We start from the raw sequence: 18,362 nt of genomic DNA, 5'->3' as shown, positions 1-18,362 counted from the left end.
CACAGAGATTTATAATCACAACTCTGTGTATCTGGGAGCAGGATGCCCACCATCATCAGGACTTCCCCCCAGCATCAGACCTTCCCCCAGCATCAGGCCCTAGTCTAGCATCAGACCTTTCCAGAGCATCAGACCCTCCCCCAGCATGAGACCCTAGTCCAGCATCAGACCTTCCCCCAGCATCAGACCCTCCCCCAGCATCAGGCCCTAGTCCAGCGTCAGACCCTAGTCCAGCATCAGACATTCCCCCCAGCATCAGACCCTAGTCCAGCATCAGGCCCTCCCCCAGCATCAGACCCTCCCCCAGAATCAGACCCTCCCCCAGCATCAGGCACTCCTCCAGCATCAGACCCTCGCCCAGCATCAGGCCCTAGTCCAGCATCAGAGGTTGCCCCCCAGCATCAGTCATTTCCCCCCAGCATGAGGCCCTAGTCCAGCATCAGGCCCTCGGCCAGCATCAGACATTCCCCCCCAGCATCAGGCCCTAGCCCAGTATCAGGCCCTCCTCCAGCATCAGACCGTCACCCAGCATCAGGCCCTCCCCCAGCATCAGGTCCTAGTCCAGCATCAGACCCTCCCTAGCATCAGGCCCTCCCCCCAGCATTAGGCCCTCCTCCAGCATCAGGCCCTAGTCCAGAATCAGACCTTCCCCAGCATTAGACCCTCCCACAGGATCAGACCCTAGCCCAGCATCAGACACTTGCCCAACAACAAGACCTTCCCCAGCATCAGACCCTAGTCCAGCATCAGGCCCTAGTCCAGCATCAGATATTCCCCCCCAGCATCAGGCCCTAGTCCAGTATCAGGCCCTCCTCCAGCATCAGACCCTCGCCCAGGATCAGGCCCTCCCCCAGCATCAGGCCCTAGTCTAGCATCAGACCCTCCCCAGCATCAGGCCCTCCCCCCAGCATTAGGCCCTCCTCCAGCATCAGGCCCTAGTCCAGAATCAGACCTTCCCCAGCATTAGACCCTCCCCCAGGATCAGACCCTAGTCCAGCATCAGACACTTGCCCAACAACAGGCCCTTCCGCAGCATCAGACCCTAGTCCAGCATCAGATGTTTCCCACAATCATCAGGCCCTAGTCCAGCATCATACCTTCCTCCAGAATCAGACCTTCCCGCAGCGTCAGGCACCTCCTGCATCAGACCCTCCCCCAGCATGAGACCCTAGTCCATCATCATGCCCTCCCCCACCCTCAGACCCTCCCCCGGCCTCAGGCCGTTCCCCACTATCAGGCCCCCCACCTCCAGTATGAGGCGTGGCAGCTCCACTTGTCTGATGCTCCTGAGCACACTCAGGCAGCCCCAGAGCCGCAGGACAATGGCTCTTGCAGGAGGTGCATCTCCAGGAATCACCTGCGGAGCAGCAGCAGCTGGGCTCTGTTTCAGGTCAAGGAGAGGCGAAGGGGCACTTGTGCAGGAGGCAGCCATGGCTGTGGGCACGCTCCCCGACTCTGCCTCCTCCCCGTGGGGTCTCTGCTCTCCTGCTCTCTCACGGGCCCCAGGACTGTGTCCTTCCAGAGTCATAGTCGCCTTGATATCTCAAGCCCAAGTCCTGAGTTGCGTCCCAGTCTGGTGTGGTGGAGGGCTGGGAACACCCAAGCTCAAGGGCTGAAAGGATCCCAGGGGGACAGTCGGGCCCCAGCGGGCGGTGGGGCAGGGGATGAGGGTGGCCGCCCACAGAGGGCCCCGCAGCAGCACTGGAAGGACAGCAGCGATGCCTTAGCTCACTCGGGGACGCTGCCAGCCTAGCACTCAGAGATGTTACCGCCAGCAGCTCTGGGGACGCAGGAACCCCGGTGAGTGACACCACGCCACATGGGCTGTGTGCGTGGGCACTGCTGACCATGGCCTCGGTTTTCATTCTGGTTCCAACTGTCCCTCCAAGGGTTGACAGGCTCCTCTTCCGAATGGCACAGATGTTTTCTTTATGTGGGTAAACGCATCCTTGCTAGTTTCTGTCGGCACTGTTGTCCCTTATCGTGTGTTTTCCTCTTTACAACCTGTACTTGCTGCTCTTCCAGTTTAAATTAGGAGCAGTCCTTATTTTCTGCATTTCCTAGTCAGTGTTCACTGGGGCTTTCCAGGTGGCTCTAGAGGTAAAGATCCTGCCTGCCAATGCAAGAGATAATGAGAGATGTGGGTTCGGTCCCTGGGTCGAGAAGATGGCCTGGAGGAGGGCATGACAACCCACTCCAGTATTCTTGCCTGGAGAATCCCATGGACAGAGGAGCTAGTGGGCTACATTCCCTGGCGTCGCAAAGAGTCAGACACAACTGAAGCAGGTTAGCACACACTCAGGCTTTAGTTCATTCACTCAGTTGTGTCCGACTCTTTGCCACTGCGTGGACTGCAGCACTCCAGGCTTTCCTGTCTTCACTATCACCTGGAGTTTGCTCAAACTCATGTCCATTCATCAATGATGCCATAGAACCATCTCATTCCTGTTGCATCCACCAGAGAGGTGGCTGGGGCTCGGCAAAGTGCATGGTCCCACTGCGTGGGTGTGAAGCTGCCCTCACCACTCCCTGACCGCGTGACCATCACTGTGTCTTCCTCTGTAAATCGGGAGGTGGCAGCACCTGCTTGGGAAGGGGCACATCCAGCATCCGGTATAAAATCAATGCACCACCATCTCAGCGTTGTATTTATTAACCTGCATTTAATAACCTGCTCCTTTCTCTCTTGTCACTTAACTGTGGTCCAGACCACAACTAGTTTACTTACCCCTGAAAATCCCACACCCAGCACAAACAAGACACTCACACATATCTGCCTGAAGAGGCATGAACATACCCTGTCCTCAAGGAGATGAAGCCGAGCGAGATGGGGCCTGATGATAACACTGTGTGATGAGGAGACCCCAGGAGGACCAGTGTGGCTGTGGGGTGGGGTGGGGGGCATGGGCAGAACCCCTGAGAGCTCCTGGGGATGGGGAAGGTAGCAGGAAGGAGGAGGAGGGCCTGTTCCTTGCAGGGTGTCCACAGATTGTACCTCACCCCTCACTGATGAGCACTTGGGCCGTTTCCAAACACTTGTCAGTGTTCTGGGGGAAGCAATCATTGCCAGCTCCTACTCAATCAACTTCACAGAATATGTTTCTAGCACTGGAGTATAAACATTTGCTTTCTTCATTCCATCCTCCGTTCATCCACCTATCCAGCCAGCCATCTGCTCATCCATCCATCCACTCACTAATCCATCCATCCATCCACTCACAAATTCCATCCACCCATCGAGCCAGCCATCGGTTCATCGATCCATCCACTCACTAATCTATCCATCCATCCATCCACCCACCAACTCATTAACTCATCTGATCATCTCGGATCCACCGAGAAGACAGACGCCTCCTCCGCTCCTGCTCCCAGGAGGACCCCGAGCGTGAGTGACAGGAGCCTCATGGGGCAGCGGGGGAGACACAGAAGGGACATGCCTGCAGGCCCTCCTCCTCTGAACGGGGAAGCACCCACCTGGTCCTAAGCCCTCCTTACCGGGGTGTCCAGGCCGACCCCTTTCCTTCCTGCCAAAGAAGCAGCCGATGGAGCACCTGATGCCGTTCTTCTTTGGGGCTTTGTCCATGGAGTCCTGGCTGCTGCTGCTGCTGGGGTTGCCCCCGGGGCCGTCCTGAGAGTCCGTCGAGCTTTGGGGAGAGAAAACGCCCTTTAACCAGCGCCCTCATGCAAACACACACCCCTCCCTAAGACCGACTGATAGAACTGGCCACCAGCAACACCCGTGCCTCCACCTCGAGCAGACAGTGGCGTCTGCTTCACCAACCACACTCCACACGAGCAATGGGGGCTCCCGGCCACAGACATCCACCCCAGGAAGCTGAGTGTCTCTGACTGGAGCTGCCCCCGAGGAGGGCTTGACTCCAGGCCAGCCGGTGCAGAGGGCGCTCCGACCCTCCCTCAGGGTTGCCGCTCAGCAGGTGATGAGGCTCCCAGAGAAGGTGAGCTCCCCCGCTCTGGGCAGCTCCCCCTGCCTCCCGCAGGGTGACCGTCCCCGGCCGTGGCAGGAGAGCGACAGTCACCGTGCAGGGCTGCTGGTCAGGAGACCACTCGTGCCCTCCGTCGGGGGCTTCCTGGCTCAGGACGGTAGTTCAGCAGGTGGTGGTCGAATGAGGACAGTGTCAGCCATAGGAGGGGACAGAGTCTCCTGAGAGCAGACCCTTGAGGAAAAGGGAGGGACCCTCAAGAGCGAACCTGAGAGGCACGGGGCCATCACCATCAGGAACGCGTCCCGGACGGGCAGACCTCTAGCAAGAGCAGGAAGAAAGCTCCCACAGGAGTCTATCAGCAGAGATGGACATTTTCTAAAGTCACTGAGGTCCCTGAGCTCTTCTCCCCCAGCATCTGAAGTTCACCACTAAACACAGGCACCGCATCCAGTGCAATTCCTTTAAAACCATTCTTCCACCTCTTTCAAGACAAGAGGCGCAGGGCTCCTGAAACTGACGAGGCGCACAGGCCCCTTACTTGCGGGCGTCCCTGATGTCCTCGGGGCTGGCCGCGCGAAGCGTCCCTGTGTGCAGCTGCTCCAGCCGAAGGGACTCAGGCGAGGCAGGGCTCGAGGTTTCACACTTGATGGTGTTCTTGTCATTTTGCACCTCTTCCCGTAGAGCTGGCATCTGAGGGAATGAGCTAAGTGTAAAATTGGCTAACAAGAGACTGTGTCAAAAAAGGCAATCATACAGGCCTTACATTATAACCACAAACATATTTGAAAATCTATTAGCCATGCTATCCGCCAAGTATAAAAAAATGCCTTGTACTAGCTTAATGCCATCTTAAAGGACTGTCTTGTAGAGAAGCGGGGCATGGGGCAGCGAGAGCACCTGACTGAGTGCAGAGACCCCGGACGGGAACCTCCCTGCAGCGGGGCTCCGCCCTCCCTGGAATGCGGCGACCAGATGGCCCCGCCGGGCAGGAGAGCAGAGCGACGCCAGCCCCATGAACCCTGCATGGCACCAACTGCCCTGATGAAAGGACTGTGCTCATCGCCAGATGCTGCTCAGAAGCACCACTAGCAAGGGTAAGGAACCTCTCAGCAAGCCTTCCAGACCTTTCTGTTTGAAGGAGAAAAGGAAACAGCTTGTACCACCACCCAAGATCATTTGTAGTGATGATGCAGGTTACTGGAACCCGTGACATCAAGTGAAACACAGGGAGGTACCTAACCCGGCATGCGAACACCATGTGTCTGGCTCGTATTTCTCTGTAACACACGACTGGGGCTACACAGTGAAGTGCTTACACGCAGTCCAGTGTAATTTACTCACTGTGGTCTACATAAAGCACCCCTAGGTCTTCACTAAGAGATGATCTTGTAGCCACCTAGAGCGGTGGGATTGGGAGGGAAATGGGAGGGAGGTTCAAAAGGGAAGGGGTATATGTATACCTATGGCTAATTCATGTTGAGGTTTGACAGAAAAGAACAAAATTCTGTAAAGCAATTATCCTCAATTAAAAAATAAACTAACTAAAACAACAAAAAAAAGATGATCTCTCCTGGAGTCCCAGCTTTCCCGCGGGTCCTGGGTGTGAGGACAGGAAAGACAGTGGTGGCAACAGTGTGGGGAACAGATTAACCCCTTCAGGGTCCAGACAGGTCTCACTTACACATTTGGGTTGTGGTTAAGCCAGGGGAAGTCTATAGAAACTTGCACGGCAAGTAATTTTATAAACAATGAGTGTGTTGTTTTATCCAACTAACCTGTGCCTTTTGAATGGGATTCTGTAAAGAATACTGATCCACTGCAGCCCCACAGAAGCTTGGTGACAACAAAGTGACTTAGTGCCAAATACAGCTGAGCCCGTTTAACAGCGGCTGGATAAACTGCACCCTCCCCTGATCTCTAACAAGAACCCTCAGGCAACAGAAGGCTACAGAGGCTAGAAATTATCCCCACAGAACTGAACAGGGGTCAATCTCAAATTCAAGTTACAATAAGCCATTATAAAAATCAGAAAACAACACAGAACAGAGCGGGGAAGTGACACGCCTGGGTTGACTGTGGACTCAGGGGAGACAAACACCTGCCTCAAAGTCAGGGGCCGCGGCCAGCCCCTTCCCCGGGCCTCCTCCTGAGGAAGGGCTCTGGGCCCCCAGCCTGGCCGCCCTCCCCCGGGAGGGAAGCCCGCCCTCCCCCAGGTGGAGCCTGCCCCGCTGGTGCCCACGTAACTAGGATGGGCAGGACCGTGTCCTCACTTAACAGGAGGGCAGAGCAGGCCACCAGCCCCAGGCTGACGGAGCAGCTCCGCTGTGCCCAGCAGAAGGGCTCCCGCGCACTGAGCTGCCTGAACTGGAGCGCGGCTGCCCGAGACCTGCGGGAAGGTCCCCAGAGTGGTCGGTCACTGGGCTGGGAGCGGGAGAGGGACAAGGACGGCCAGCCCTCGGGGCACTGGACTCCAACAACAGGGGCTCATCCGAGGGACCAGAGGGGAGAGGAAGTGAGCTCCCTCCTGGTGCTCCCTCCATCAGGGACGCTGTGAGGGACACGAGAGCCTCTGGAGGAAAGCGGGCTGGACGGCCCCACGGTTAAGTGTCCAGGCTCTGATCAGACGAGTCCGCACTGCACTGCTGGGTTTGTGAGCCTGGGCACGGGGCCCGGCCTCTCTAAGCCTCAGTGTCCACGTCTGCTGAATGGGGATAACTGCAGCCTGGACCTCACCTGGGTGTCTGCGGGATTAGATGACAGGCTCGGAAACCACTCGACACGGACCTGGCGGGCAGAGTCTCCTGCACACTGCTACCCCCGTCATTAGAGGGCTTCCCCCAAGTCTAATACCTATGGCTCTGATTCAGTCATTGCTTTTTAGAAAACACTAAGTGGAAATTCCATGGTGGTCCAGACGTTAGGACCTGGCACTTTCACTGCCAGGACACCGGTCTGATCCCTGATTGGGGAATTAAGATCCCATAAGCTGTGCAACATGGCCAAAGAAATAAAATTTTCAAAATAATAAATACTACTATGTCTATTATAAATAAGCATGAGATGATTAGAAAGCAAACAAGTGGGAGAAAGGGAAACTGTTACAATTGTCTCAACGAATGACCTTTTTCCAACAGAACCATCAGCATATTTTAAGTGGTGGGTGAGTTTCAAAACTTCCATTAAAACGTCAATTATTCACCAGTACGTAACCACACAGTGTTCCGTCACCTGACTCGATAAGCACTCTTTAACACTTCACAGAGAAACAAAGCCATGCTAAATTAGTAAATAGTTTACCTTTCGACGATGCTTCCTTAAATCACTAGGCTGATAGATGCATGCAAAGAAATGGAGAGAAACCAGGTTGATTGTGACTTTGAAGCTAAAAATTCAAGAATCAGTATAGGCAAATACAGGAAAGCAAAAATGATGGCAAACCTATAAGTGACATTAAGACTTAGAGAACAGTAGCTGGAAACAGAACATTTTTTTTTTTGACCACAGAAGTTAAATAAGCTATTCAAGATTTACTAGAAAAACACTATAAATTATGACTCAGGAAGATACGAGTCTGATACAACATCGTGATTTATTAAAGCAGAGCATCCTGTACATCAAAGGGCCTCAACAGCTGTCTGTTCTCAGCCAAACTTCTCTATAACCTATTTCTCTTAATAAAAAACATGTTATACTTTAAAACAGTAATTTAACTGATGAGGAAGTTACCAAAATACCTATTTTAACACTGAACATTTCTCACCACCTATTGGACATTAATGTAAAATCCTTACCTAGAATTTGATTTAAAACTTCTGAAAATAAATTCATTAAAGCACGTGCCCTATGAAAATGTGTAAGAATGAAAGCTAGCATAATAGCAGGTGGAGTCTTCACATTTGATGAACCATAGAAGATACTTTGTAAAAGAGTCTAGTAGAGACATTAACCATGCAAAAGCTGATGAGATTTACAGTCTTAAATACAAGCACCAACACAGAAAGGATATTGTGTCAAAAGCCCATTAATTCGACACTTAGAGGATCATTTCTTTATGTAAGCATACTCTCATTTATAAATTGCACAGGTTATGTAGTGTATGATCCATCTACATTATGCTTGTAACTGCATAGTGATACAATAATTCAAACTTACTGCTATGGGGGAAAAACACCATTTAATGAGCCATGAAGAAAAGCACAAACACGACTAAAGGGACACACGCTGTGGACACAGCACTGCTGAGACCAGAGCAAGTGGGAGGACGGGAGGGGAGATGGATGGGGAAACTTCAGCCTGGGGTGGGGGGGACGGGAGGCTGGGGTCTGGATTGACGACGGCTAAACAGACAACAGGATGAGACAGGAAATCCAAACCGACGATGAAAGCAGACACACCGTCAGAGAACTCCAACAACAAGGACAAAATGTACACACCTGTTCTTTTACAAATACTCGGAAAGAAATCAAGCATGAAACCACAGAGAAATCGTCAAGAATTTTAAATATCAACTAATTAGCCAAAGACGTAAATTATAAAAAGTGTGTCAAAAGCCCACAAAATGGACTAGTTACCACTTCACATGCATCTAAAATGATTCACACTTAATTTAATGATATGCTGACTAACAATGCAGCTAACGTGAAATGGGTGGTAAGAGAAAAAAGTGATAATACATGTGCAGTTACAAAGCAGAGGGCTGTAAACGTGATTTCATGGGATAAACAGCAGTGCACTCAGAAACCTAAGCTACACACGCAAGAAAGCTGGACCATGCGCTTTAGAGCCGCACACTCTGTCACCAAAAGCCCTAGGTCGTCATCCCGTTTTCAGACTCGGGAGAGTGAGGAAGCCCGACTTCTTCCCTGGGGCCCTGGGGCACCGGGCTTTGAACCTGGTTTCACACGCAGAGCGGGCCTGAGTGCGCTGCCAGGTCCATCAGCAAGCAGACCAGTTTAGATTTTTGGTTTTCTTCCCACCGCATGCCCTGCACCGTGCAGCCAGGCATCCCCAGTGGAAAATGTGCTGCACGGTTTTCACACGCCATGAGAACTGCCATGAGAACTTTCACAAAGTTGTCTGCTCCCTGAGAACAGAAACTTTTCTGCAGCTGCTGCGCCCAGCACAGGCCAGGCCCAGCATTACAGAGGCAGGCTCTGGCTGAGCTCATGATGACGTGCTAAGCCGGTGGTCCAAATATCAATACTAACTGGTCACTGTGCGATTACGGAATGATTAAAGACTAGGTACTTTTAAAAATCATAGACCTCTGAGTGTGGCAAATGTACCTGATTTTCTTCTGGATAAAAAGAGAAAAAAACCAAAAACAAACAAAAAAAGAAATCCAGTGTGCTGGAGGAGGGACACGGCAGGGAGGAGGCAGACACATACCAGAGGCATGGTGCCCAGCCGGTCTATGTTCCGCGCTGGCCTTCGACGCCTCATTCGGGGCGTGGCGGGCACACTGCTGGGCGGGCAGGAGCTGGCAAGCGAGGAGGCAAAATACAGGTCGAGGGAGCTCACTGATTTAAAACGACGAAGGCTGCCTGAGCTCGCCTTGCCCACCCTGCTCTCAGTCTCCTTGGCCCGCTGCTCCGTGGTCTCCTTCTCTTCTTGGATCCACCTAAGAGAGAGCAAAACTCGTCACCTGCCTTTGTCAGCACAGGAACGTGTCTGGACAACAACTTTGGGCTTGCATTCTGTGTCATGATTAGCAAATTCCAGCAACAGTTGCTCAATTAACATCGCAGCAAAAAGGTTCGACTTTCCCTCTTTTGAATATTCTCAAACTTAGTATAACTTAGCATTGAGTCTTACAAACTGGCCCCTGATCATTCACGTTTGATTTGACTCATTTACTCTAACATTCTGACGGGGCCTGGGTGGCGACTCTCTCCCCGTGAGGAGACACCTGAAACTGACAACCTTCAGCATCCCTGCTCTCAGGGCTGAGGTGCACGTCAGAGCCTCGAGTCTTTTCCACTGGGAATCAGGAACTCTGCACCATCAAAACAGTGATTCACGAACAAGCTTGACCTTCTAAACACAAGTCTCCAGACCAGATGAAGTGCTGTGTTGATCTTTTTTTTTTTTTTTTTTTTTTTTTTAAGGGTGTATATGTACCAACACATCACTTGATGAAGTTCTCCCCCAGGTTTGTGTGAGTTTCTGGATTCATGTCAATGTGCCGCATTCACCTACAATTCACGGTTACTGCTCTTCTCCCCTAATGTGTCATGGATGATTTTATATAGCAGTTTAAGTATTAGATTATGCATATAAAATGATTTTTTAAAAAAGATACAAGATTCTTGCAAGTCGTAACCTCTCCAGTTTCACTACTTATATGTCCTGAAAGATTTTCACTGGTGACAAGTTGAAGGACAGAATTTACCACTTACATCAAGTCAACATATTGCATAAGGAAAAATCACTTTTACCTGACAACGTGCTGTAAAAATAGAAACATTAATATGTAACCATTCCATATTTCCTGCGGGGACGGGGAAAGACAACCTTTCTGAGCTCGTCTGTGCTCAAACACGGCCCAGAAAGCAGTCTGTGTCGGCGCCAAAACTGCAGGCGGCACCACCTGCGTTTGCTGGTTGTGCCGCTCACCCCTGCCTTCCGCCTGAACCCCCCGCGCTCGGCCAACAGGAACGGGCACCTCGGCCTGGGCTGACGTGACGAGAACAATCTGAGCAGCAGCTCTGCCGGGTCCTGCGCAGGGTCACCGGCCCGCGGCCACTCTGAACGGAACCTCAGGACAGGAGGCACGGCTGTGCGGGTGTGGCCCAGGCAGGCCTCGGGGCCCCCGGCCGCCCGGCTGCACCCAGACCCAGGGCCCCCTGCTCACCACGAGGCGGGCCTTCGGATTCTATCCCGCTTTGTAAACTGTTATAACTGCCAAGACGGTGTCTAGAGAAAACATCTTAAACATACTGATGAGTTGAGAAAAACTCAAACACATGTCCTTGGACCAGTGTTTTACAACAAGCCAATCTTCACACTGTGCTAAGTTAAAAAGGGAAATGCAGATCTGAGTGGGAATTTGCCAACCCCAAACCTCAGCTTTTCTGTTCCAGGTGGCTTTTCACCAGAACGTGGGAGGCTCTGAGGTACACGAGGGTGAACCCTCAGTGCTGGTGGGTTCACGGGCCACAGAGGACACCACCTCGGCACCTCTCCCACCTTGGGGCTCAGAGCTGGGGGGGGACACCCCACAACACCCCCCGCCCACAGAGTGCTGACACCAGCTGTGGACAGAACGCCCTGGCTGACTCAGCTCTCTCATCAAGGGCGATCTCAGAACCGAAAATCCTTGAAGCAGGCCTGTAGTCAGTGTTCTCACCATGGAACACTCAGACTTCTCCTAGGAGAAGACAGCTCCTCGGAGAAGCCCAGTTTCTGGGGAGCTGAGTTCGGGCACACCCACCGGATCTCTTCACTGATGCTGTCCAGCTGCTCCTGAAGCATCTGCCCGCTGGGCGGCAGCTGAGCAGCCGAGCTGAGGAGGGTGACCCCGTCGCCCTCGCCGTCAGACACGCCTTCGTCTCTTTCGAAGGCCTGGGCCACGGTGGCCGGCACGCGGGCCTGCTGTCTCAACTGAAATAAAAGGGGCCGAGTCACTGTGTGTTGATCTGGGCATATACGTTAGTGCACTTCTTACTGTATACTCACCTGATGACATGGCCACTGTAACAGAATACACCGAGTGTCTCTCATTGATCTCAACGTCAAGAGAATCTGCTTATTCACAGCTTTAAACTCTCAGTTTGAGAGGGAAAAAATGTTATCCTAAAACCATTCTATTACCCAGTTTTTAACTGCAAATTGATAGCCAGAAGATAATAAATCTTGAGACATTTATGCCAACTAATACTTTTAACTGGGGGCTTCCCAGGTGGGTGGTAAAGAATCCGCCTGCCAATTCGAGAGGGCAGGTTGGATCCCGGGGTCGGGAAGATCCCCTGGAGTAGAAGATTGCCACCCACTCCAGTATTCTTGCCTGGGAAGTCCCAGGAAGAGAGGATGTGTTGGACTACAGTCCACAGGGTTGTATAAGACTCGGATAAGGCTGAGTGTGTACTCAGGCAATGCTGTTAAACCATATAAAACTCTGACTTCTTACAGAAAAACTGTATTTACAAGAATTCAAGAAGCTCAAAACTCCACTAGTTCCATAAATACGTGCATCATCCACCTGACCAGGCAGCAAGTGTACAAATGCAGGCCGGCCGGGTGGCTGGTACCTTCTCGTCCAGGGCCTTGTGGTGCTCAAATAGAAACTTCAGCGCCCTGAGCACCTCCACCTCGCTGATCATGCCGGCTGGGGACTGCGCCTGCTGCTTGTCCGCCGTCATCCGGAGGGATGGTACATACCGGGAAATGAGGAGCTCCAGGTGTTCCAGCAGCAGCTGCAGGGAGGGGTCAAAGGAGCACCTTCAACCTCACACTTGAATTCAGGGCCGAGAACTCCTCTCAGCCTCACGCTAAAGCCAAAACCATGCTAAGGCACGTCGGAATCCCGCCAGTTCAGTCTAAAGTTAGAGTGGACTTCCCCAGTGGCCCAGGAGTTAAGACTCCACACTTCTGCAGGGCTCATGGGTTTTAATCCCTGGTTGGGGATCTAAGATCCCACATAAACTGTAGCATGGCCAAAAATGGAAGTTAAGAGAACTCCCCCCTCAAATGTACTAAAATTACATTGGCTCTCATCATAAATTTGAAGCAAACTATGAGAACCCCAAGCTGATCCACCTCGGTCTGCCCAGTGGGAAGATGTGAAAAATGACTTGAAAACCAGACAGACTTTAAAGACAGCAACACGGAGCCCAGCGGTGAGCCCCGCGGGCACAGGTCAGCACGGGAGACTCCGCCTACTGACCCTGGTGTTGTTCCTCTCTGCTCTCAGCTGAGCAACTTCTTCTTCTCTGGCAAGAAGCTGCTCCCTGCACACCTTCAGTTCTTCATTATATGTTCCCAACTCCTAGAAAACAGTTAAATGAGGAGGTAACTAAATGCAAACACAAGTGAAAAAGACAGCGAGACCGTGAAGGCTGACCCTATCAAGTCTCTCCAGGCTCCACACAAAGGATCTCCCTGCCCCTCCGGAGAAAAGGGGGTCCGCTGACCCCAAGACCACACAGACAAGCACAACTCAGACTGGCCTTCAACCTCCACCTCGACCTGGCAGGCACGCGGAGAAGAGAACCAGGAATCCAGCCTGCCTTCTCCAGACCCAGGGAAGTCTGAGAAACTTTCCTAAACATAAACCAAACAACAAAATGGATAACAGATTCTTAAACGACACGCAGACAAGTGACCTAGGACCCCTGAGGAGAGTGAAGAAGAAAGGGAAGATCTACAAGGCCACCAGGTTTTGGAGTGTTCCTCTGGGAAAGAGGCTGATGGCACACCAAGGCCATCTGCTAGCCTGACTCCACTGAAATCACCCAGTCATTCAATAAACTGGCTAAAATGTTAAATTGGTGTTATATGTATTTTATCACAATTTGTGTGCACGCGGGGCCATCCACGTGGTGAACTTGCTCAAACCGAACCACAACGAGACTTTCATTCTTCCATTTTTCTTTGCACAAGTAAAAAAACCCTGGCTTACACATCCCCCACTACATACTGAGTATTCAGCACCTAGAACACTGCCCAACACTTGTAAGAGGCATGTAGTAGACATGTGAAGCCATGAGGGTATATGTTACACACGTAAGCAGTAGGTACCCATTATTAACATGCTGGACACACTGGTCTGTGCTTTGTAAGACGGGAGACATTAAGGGGCTTAGCCTCTCTCCTTCAAGGACTGACTCTCTAGCTCGATCCAGATGCCCCAGAGACTGTTCCAGCCACTGTATCCCTTCTTGTGGGGCCCCCGCCCATCCTCCACGCAGCACCTGCACAACCTCTAACAAAGTCAACCTGCTGGGGTCGATCCTGCGCACGAAGGCCAAAACGCCCTGGCCGGCAGGGCCCACGGCCATGCTAACAAATGAAACACAACCCCAACGCTTCATCAGGTGAGGGCCAATCCGACGGGCCCAGTCCCTGGCTACTCTCACCTCAGGACACTCTGCCTCCAGGACTTGGGTCGAGGCCAACTTCTTCGTCTTCTTGGCCTTTGCCTTGGGGTTGCAGCATTGGAAAAGCGCCCATAGGCAGGCCCTTCTGCAACCCATCCTCGTGGATGGGGGCAGCCCCCCACTCGGGGGCAACCGCTGTTTCCCAGGCAGTTACCTCAGCACCTGAGCTATCACCACCGATCTCACACTACAACCGCCGATCTCACACTCCGCTCTCACACACCGCTCTCACACACCGCTCTCTCACACACCGATCTCACACACCGCTCTCACACACACCGATCTCACACACCGCTCTCACACACTCTGCTCTCTCACACACCGCTCTCACACACCGCTCTCACACACCGCTCTCACACACCACTCTCACACACACCGCTCTCTCACACTATGACCACCAGCACCAGTGTCTCAAGAAGAAATGGCACGAAGGCTCTGCCTCCAGCACGTCTCCCAGGAGCCCGGAACCTGGAACCCACTCCGTCACAAGGGGCTCCGTGGTAACAGGGGGGCTGGGCTCAGGCCCACCATCAAGGGTGCAGAGAGGGGGGAGGGGCTGCCGAAAAGACGGCAGGTGAGTGTGGGGTGCGGGAGAAGGAAGGCCGTGCCCACCGCTCAGGCCCAAAGTCAAACATGACCCTGCAATGTACTGGGTCACAGTCGAACCGAACAGTATACACTGCTTCAGAAACCACCACTGCTAGGAATGAGCACATCTTCTAAGGGGGCTTCTGCCTGCTCCACCCCTGAAACAAACCTCCAATGAGGCTACTGAAAGGGCACCCCTGACGTCAAGGGCACCCCTGAACTCAATAGCGTCCCCAGAACCCATCCCGGTGAGGATGCTGGCTGCTGCACTGGCTGCCCCTCACTCTCACCCTGAGCTTGGTCATTGCCATTTACTTCTCCAGGGGATCTTCCCAACCCAGGGATCGAACCCGGGTCATCTGTATTGTACACAAACGCTTTACCATCTGAGCCATGAGGGATCTACTAGCGTGTCAGATGAGTGCAAACATGTGGTAGTTTGAGCATTCTTTGGGATTGACTTTCTTTGGGATTGGAATGAAAACGGACCTTTTCCAGTCCTGTGGCCACTGCTGAGTTTTCCAAATTTGCTGGCATATTGAGTGCAGCACTTTCACAGCATCATCTTCCAGGATTTGAAATAGCCCAACTGGAATTCCATCACCTCCACTAGCTTTGTTCGTTCATAGTGATGCTTTCTAAGGCCCACCTGACTTCACATTCTAGGATGTCTGGCTCTAGGTGAGCGATCACACCATGGTGATTATCTGGGTCGTGAAGATCATTTTTGTACAGTGCTTCTGTGTATTCTTGCCACCTCTTCTTAATATCTTCTGCTTTTGCTGGGTCCATACCATTTCTGTCCTTTATCGAACCCATTTTTGCATCAAATGTTCCCTTGGTATCTCTCATTTTCTTGAAGAGATCTCTAGTCTTTCCCATTCTGTTGTTTTCCTCTATTTCTTTGCATTGCTCACTGAGGAAGGCTTTCTTATCTCTCCTTGCTATTCTTTGGAACTCTGCATTCAAATGGGAACATCTTTCCTTTTCTCCTTTTTCACTTCTCTTCTTTTCACAGCTATTTGTAAGGCCTCCTCAGACAACCATTTTGCCTTTCTGCATTTCTTTTCCATGGGGATGGTCTTGATCCCTGTCTCCTGTACAGTGTCACGAACCTCCATCCATAGTTCATCAGGCACTCTGTCTATCTGATCTAGTCCCTTCAATCTATTTCTCACTTCCACTATATAGTCATAAGGGATTTGATTTAGGTCATACCTGAATGGTCTAGTGGTTTTCCCTACTTTCTTCAATTTAAGTCTGAGTTTGGCAGTAAAGAGTCTTTAGGCAGTCACAATCCAAGATATCAAAATAAGGAAAGCTCAGTGAGGGAGCTGGAGTCTGAGAGGGCTGCTCCTTCCCTCGGGGCATCTGAATAAAGCTGACTCTGCGAAGAAAAGGCAGGGAGAAAGTCCAGCAGAGGGGACTGGCTAACACAGCTCTGGATGGTCCCTTGGGCTGGGAAGACAAAAATTAGAGTGCAGGCCTGACATGTCAGTCCGGATGTTAGAGATCAAGCTCTCCAAGAAAAGGGAGGCACAGAAAATGTACCCAACACTCTGCCCAAATCGGCTGAGCGCTGAGTATCCATCACCTCGTGGTGCTCAGAAGACAGATGGTGGGCTTCAGGACCTGCCAAGAAGGGGGGCCCTGGGAGGCACCCCAGACTTCCAGACGGAGATGCTGGAGGGTTCCTCCCTGGGGTCAGGGAGGGAAAGTGGGTGATGGCTGCTGAGACTCAGCTTACAAGGACCCCCCAGCCTCAAGGCACTCAGGCCCTGAGTGAACAGAGAGCTCTGTCCCCACTAGAGGTCTGCATCAGAAGAAACTCTGGAGAAGACAGCATCACCAGAACCTCTAGGGTTTTCCAAACATAATGTCCAACATGCAACCAAAGAAGCAAAAGAGGGTGTGACAACAAACAGCACCAAGAGAAATAGAACTGAAACTGATCCAGAGGTGTCAGTTGTATATCAGCATATCACAGGTATGCTAGAGGTATCAGATGCAAACTTCACCAGTTCAAAAATATACCTGACAAAAGGAAAAATTTCTGAGAATCAAAACCGATGCTAGAACTTTAAAATAACAGTGACCGAATTTAAGAACTCAGTCTCTGGTCTTAACATCAAATTGGACACAGCTGAAGAGAGGATCAGTGAACTGAAGGATGGATTGGTTAAAAATATATATATAAGAGGGAAAAAAGTTTAGAACATATGGAAGGAGCCCGCTTGTTAACCTATGTTGTTAAAAACTATAAATGAGGCCCCTCAAGGGAGAGAAAAGACAGAAAGGGGAATAAGAAATGCCTCCAGGGGTTGAAACTAAAGAGCCTCTTAATGAAAGTGAAAGAGGAGAGTGAGAAAGCTGGCATAAAACTCAACATTCAAAAAATGAAGGTCATGCCATCTGGCTCCATCACTTCCTGGCAAATAAATGGGGAAACAATGGAAACAGTGACAGACTGTATTTTCTTGGGCTCCCAAATGACTGCAGATGGTGACATTAAAAGACGCTAGCTCCTTGGAAGGAAAGCTATGACCAACCTAGACAGCACATTAAAAAGCAGAGACATTACTTTGCCAACAAAGGTTCATTTAGTCAAAGCTATGGTTTTTCCAGTAGTCATGTATGGATGTGAGAGTTGGCCCGGAAGAAGGCTGAATGCCAAAGAATCAATGCTTCTGAACTGTGGTGTTGGAGAAGACTCTTGAGAGCCCTGTGGACTGCAAGGAGATCCAACCAGTCCATCCTAAAGCAAATCAGTCCTGTATATTCATTGGAAAGACAGATGCTGAAGCTCCAATACTTTGGCCACCTGATACGAAGAACTGACTCTTTGGAAAAGAACCTGATGCTGGGGAAGACTGAAGGCAGGAGGAGAAGGGGATGACAGAGGATGAGACGGTTGGATGGCATCACCGACTCGATGGACATGAGCTTGGGCAGGATCCAGGAGTTGGTGATGGACGGGGAGGCATGGTGCGCTGCAGTCCATGGGGTTGCAAAGGGTCAGACACGGAGTGACTGAACTGACTGACAGGGGCGGGGGCAAGAGTTGGCTGGAGAATCAGACCATTGACTCAAAAATGAAAACCACACATTGGTTTCAGCAGCTCTGCGGGTGCCTAAGGCAAGAAGAAAATATTCAAGGGCTCAGAGGAAAAAGGCGAGGCTTTTAGTGGCACAGCAACCCTGAGGGCTGACATTTCAAGAACAAGGAAGTCAGGAGATAATGGACTGGCGCCTGTGAAATGCTGAAAAACAAATACCAACCAACCTGGAATTCTATACCCAACAAAAACACCCTTCCAAAGTGAAAGCAAACTAAAGACTTTTAGGGCAAATGGAAATGAGACAGCTCATCACCTGCAGACACGAACTAAAAAATATTAAGGCAGTTCTTTGGGAGAAAGAAAAGTAGTCTCTGACGGAACTATAAAAAACAAGTAAAGACCAACAGTGAGGTAACAGTGAGGGTAAATATTAACTCTATGATGATGATAATGCCAAAAATATACCTAAAATTTTAAAGGATAACAGTGACAAGGAGGAAACAGTCGTGTCAGGGAGGCAGTAAAAATACTAAGTTAGACTTGAATGTAGAACACACGCTGTATCTGCGAATGTACACCCGGTCACCTGACAGAGGCGTACAGACCTAGAAAAACACTTCATCCTTCTAACAGAAGGCACGAGACAAGGACACAGAATAGGTGGGACGAGCAGA

The 18,362-nt window shown here is 51.2% G+C and overlaps 1 protein-coding gene across 1 annotated transcript; it reads right to left on the bottom strand.

Annotated features, from left to right (window-relative positions):
• Positions 1 to 837: 837 nt before the first annotated feature.
• LOC122710278 (liprin-alpha-1-like) lies at positions 838 to 15,159 on the bottom strand. Its single transcript, XM_043927987.1, has 9 exons — positions 15,119 to 15,159; positions 12,829 to 12,930; positions 12,194 to 12,358; positions 11,377 to 11,546; positions 9,333 to 9,564; positions 7,242 to 7,271; positions 4,483 to 4,634; positions 3,496 to 3,644; positions 838 to 2,113 (listed from the first exon to the last, which is right to left on the bottom strand). The coding sequence occupies exons 3-9, from the start codon at positions 12,302 to 12,304 to the stop codon at positions 2,061 to 2,063; spliced, it is 897 nt and encodes a 298-aa protein (XP_043783922.1). The 5' UTR covers positions 12,305 to 12,358; positions 12,829 to 12,930; positions 15,119 to 15,159; the 3' UTR covers positions 838 to 2,060.
• Positions 15,160 to 18,362: the final 3,203 nt, after the last annotated feature.

The sequence above is a fragment of the Cervus elaphus genome, chromosome 16, assembly GCF_910594005.1.
Source record: "Cervus elaphus chromosome 16, mCerEla1.1, whole genome shotgun sequence".
Lineage (NCBI taxonomy): Eukaryota > Metazoa > Chordata > Mammalia > Artiodactyla > Cervidae > Cervus > Cervus elaphus.
Note: the sequence above shows the minus strand (reverse complement) of the source record. Positions and strands in the feature narration are given on the sequence as shown.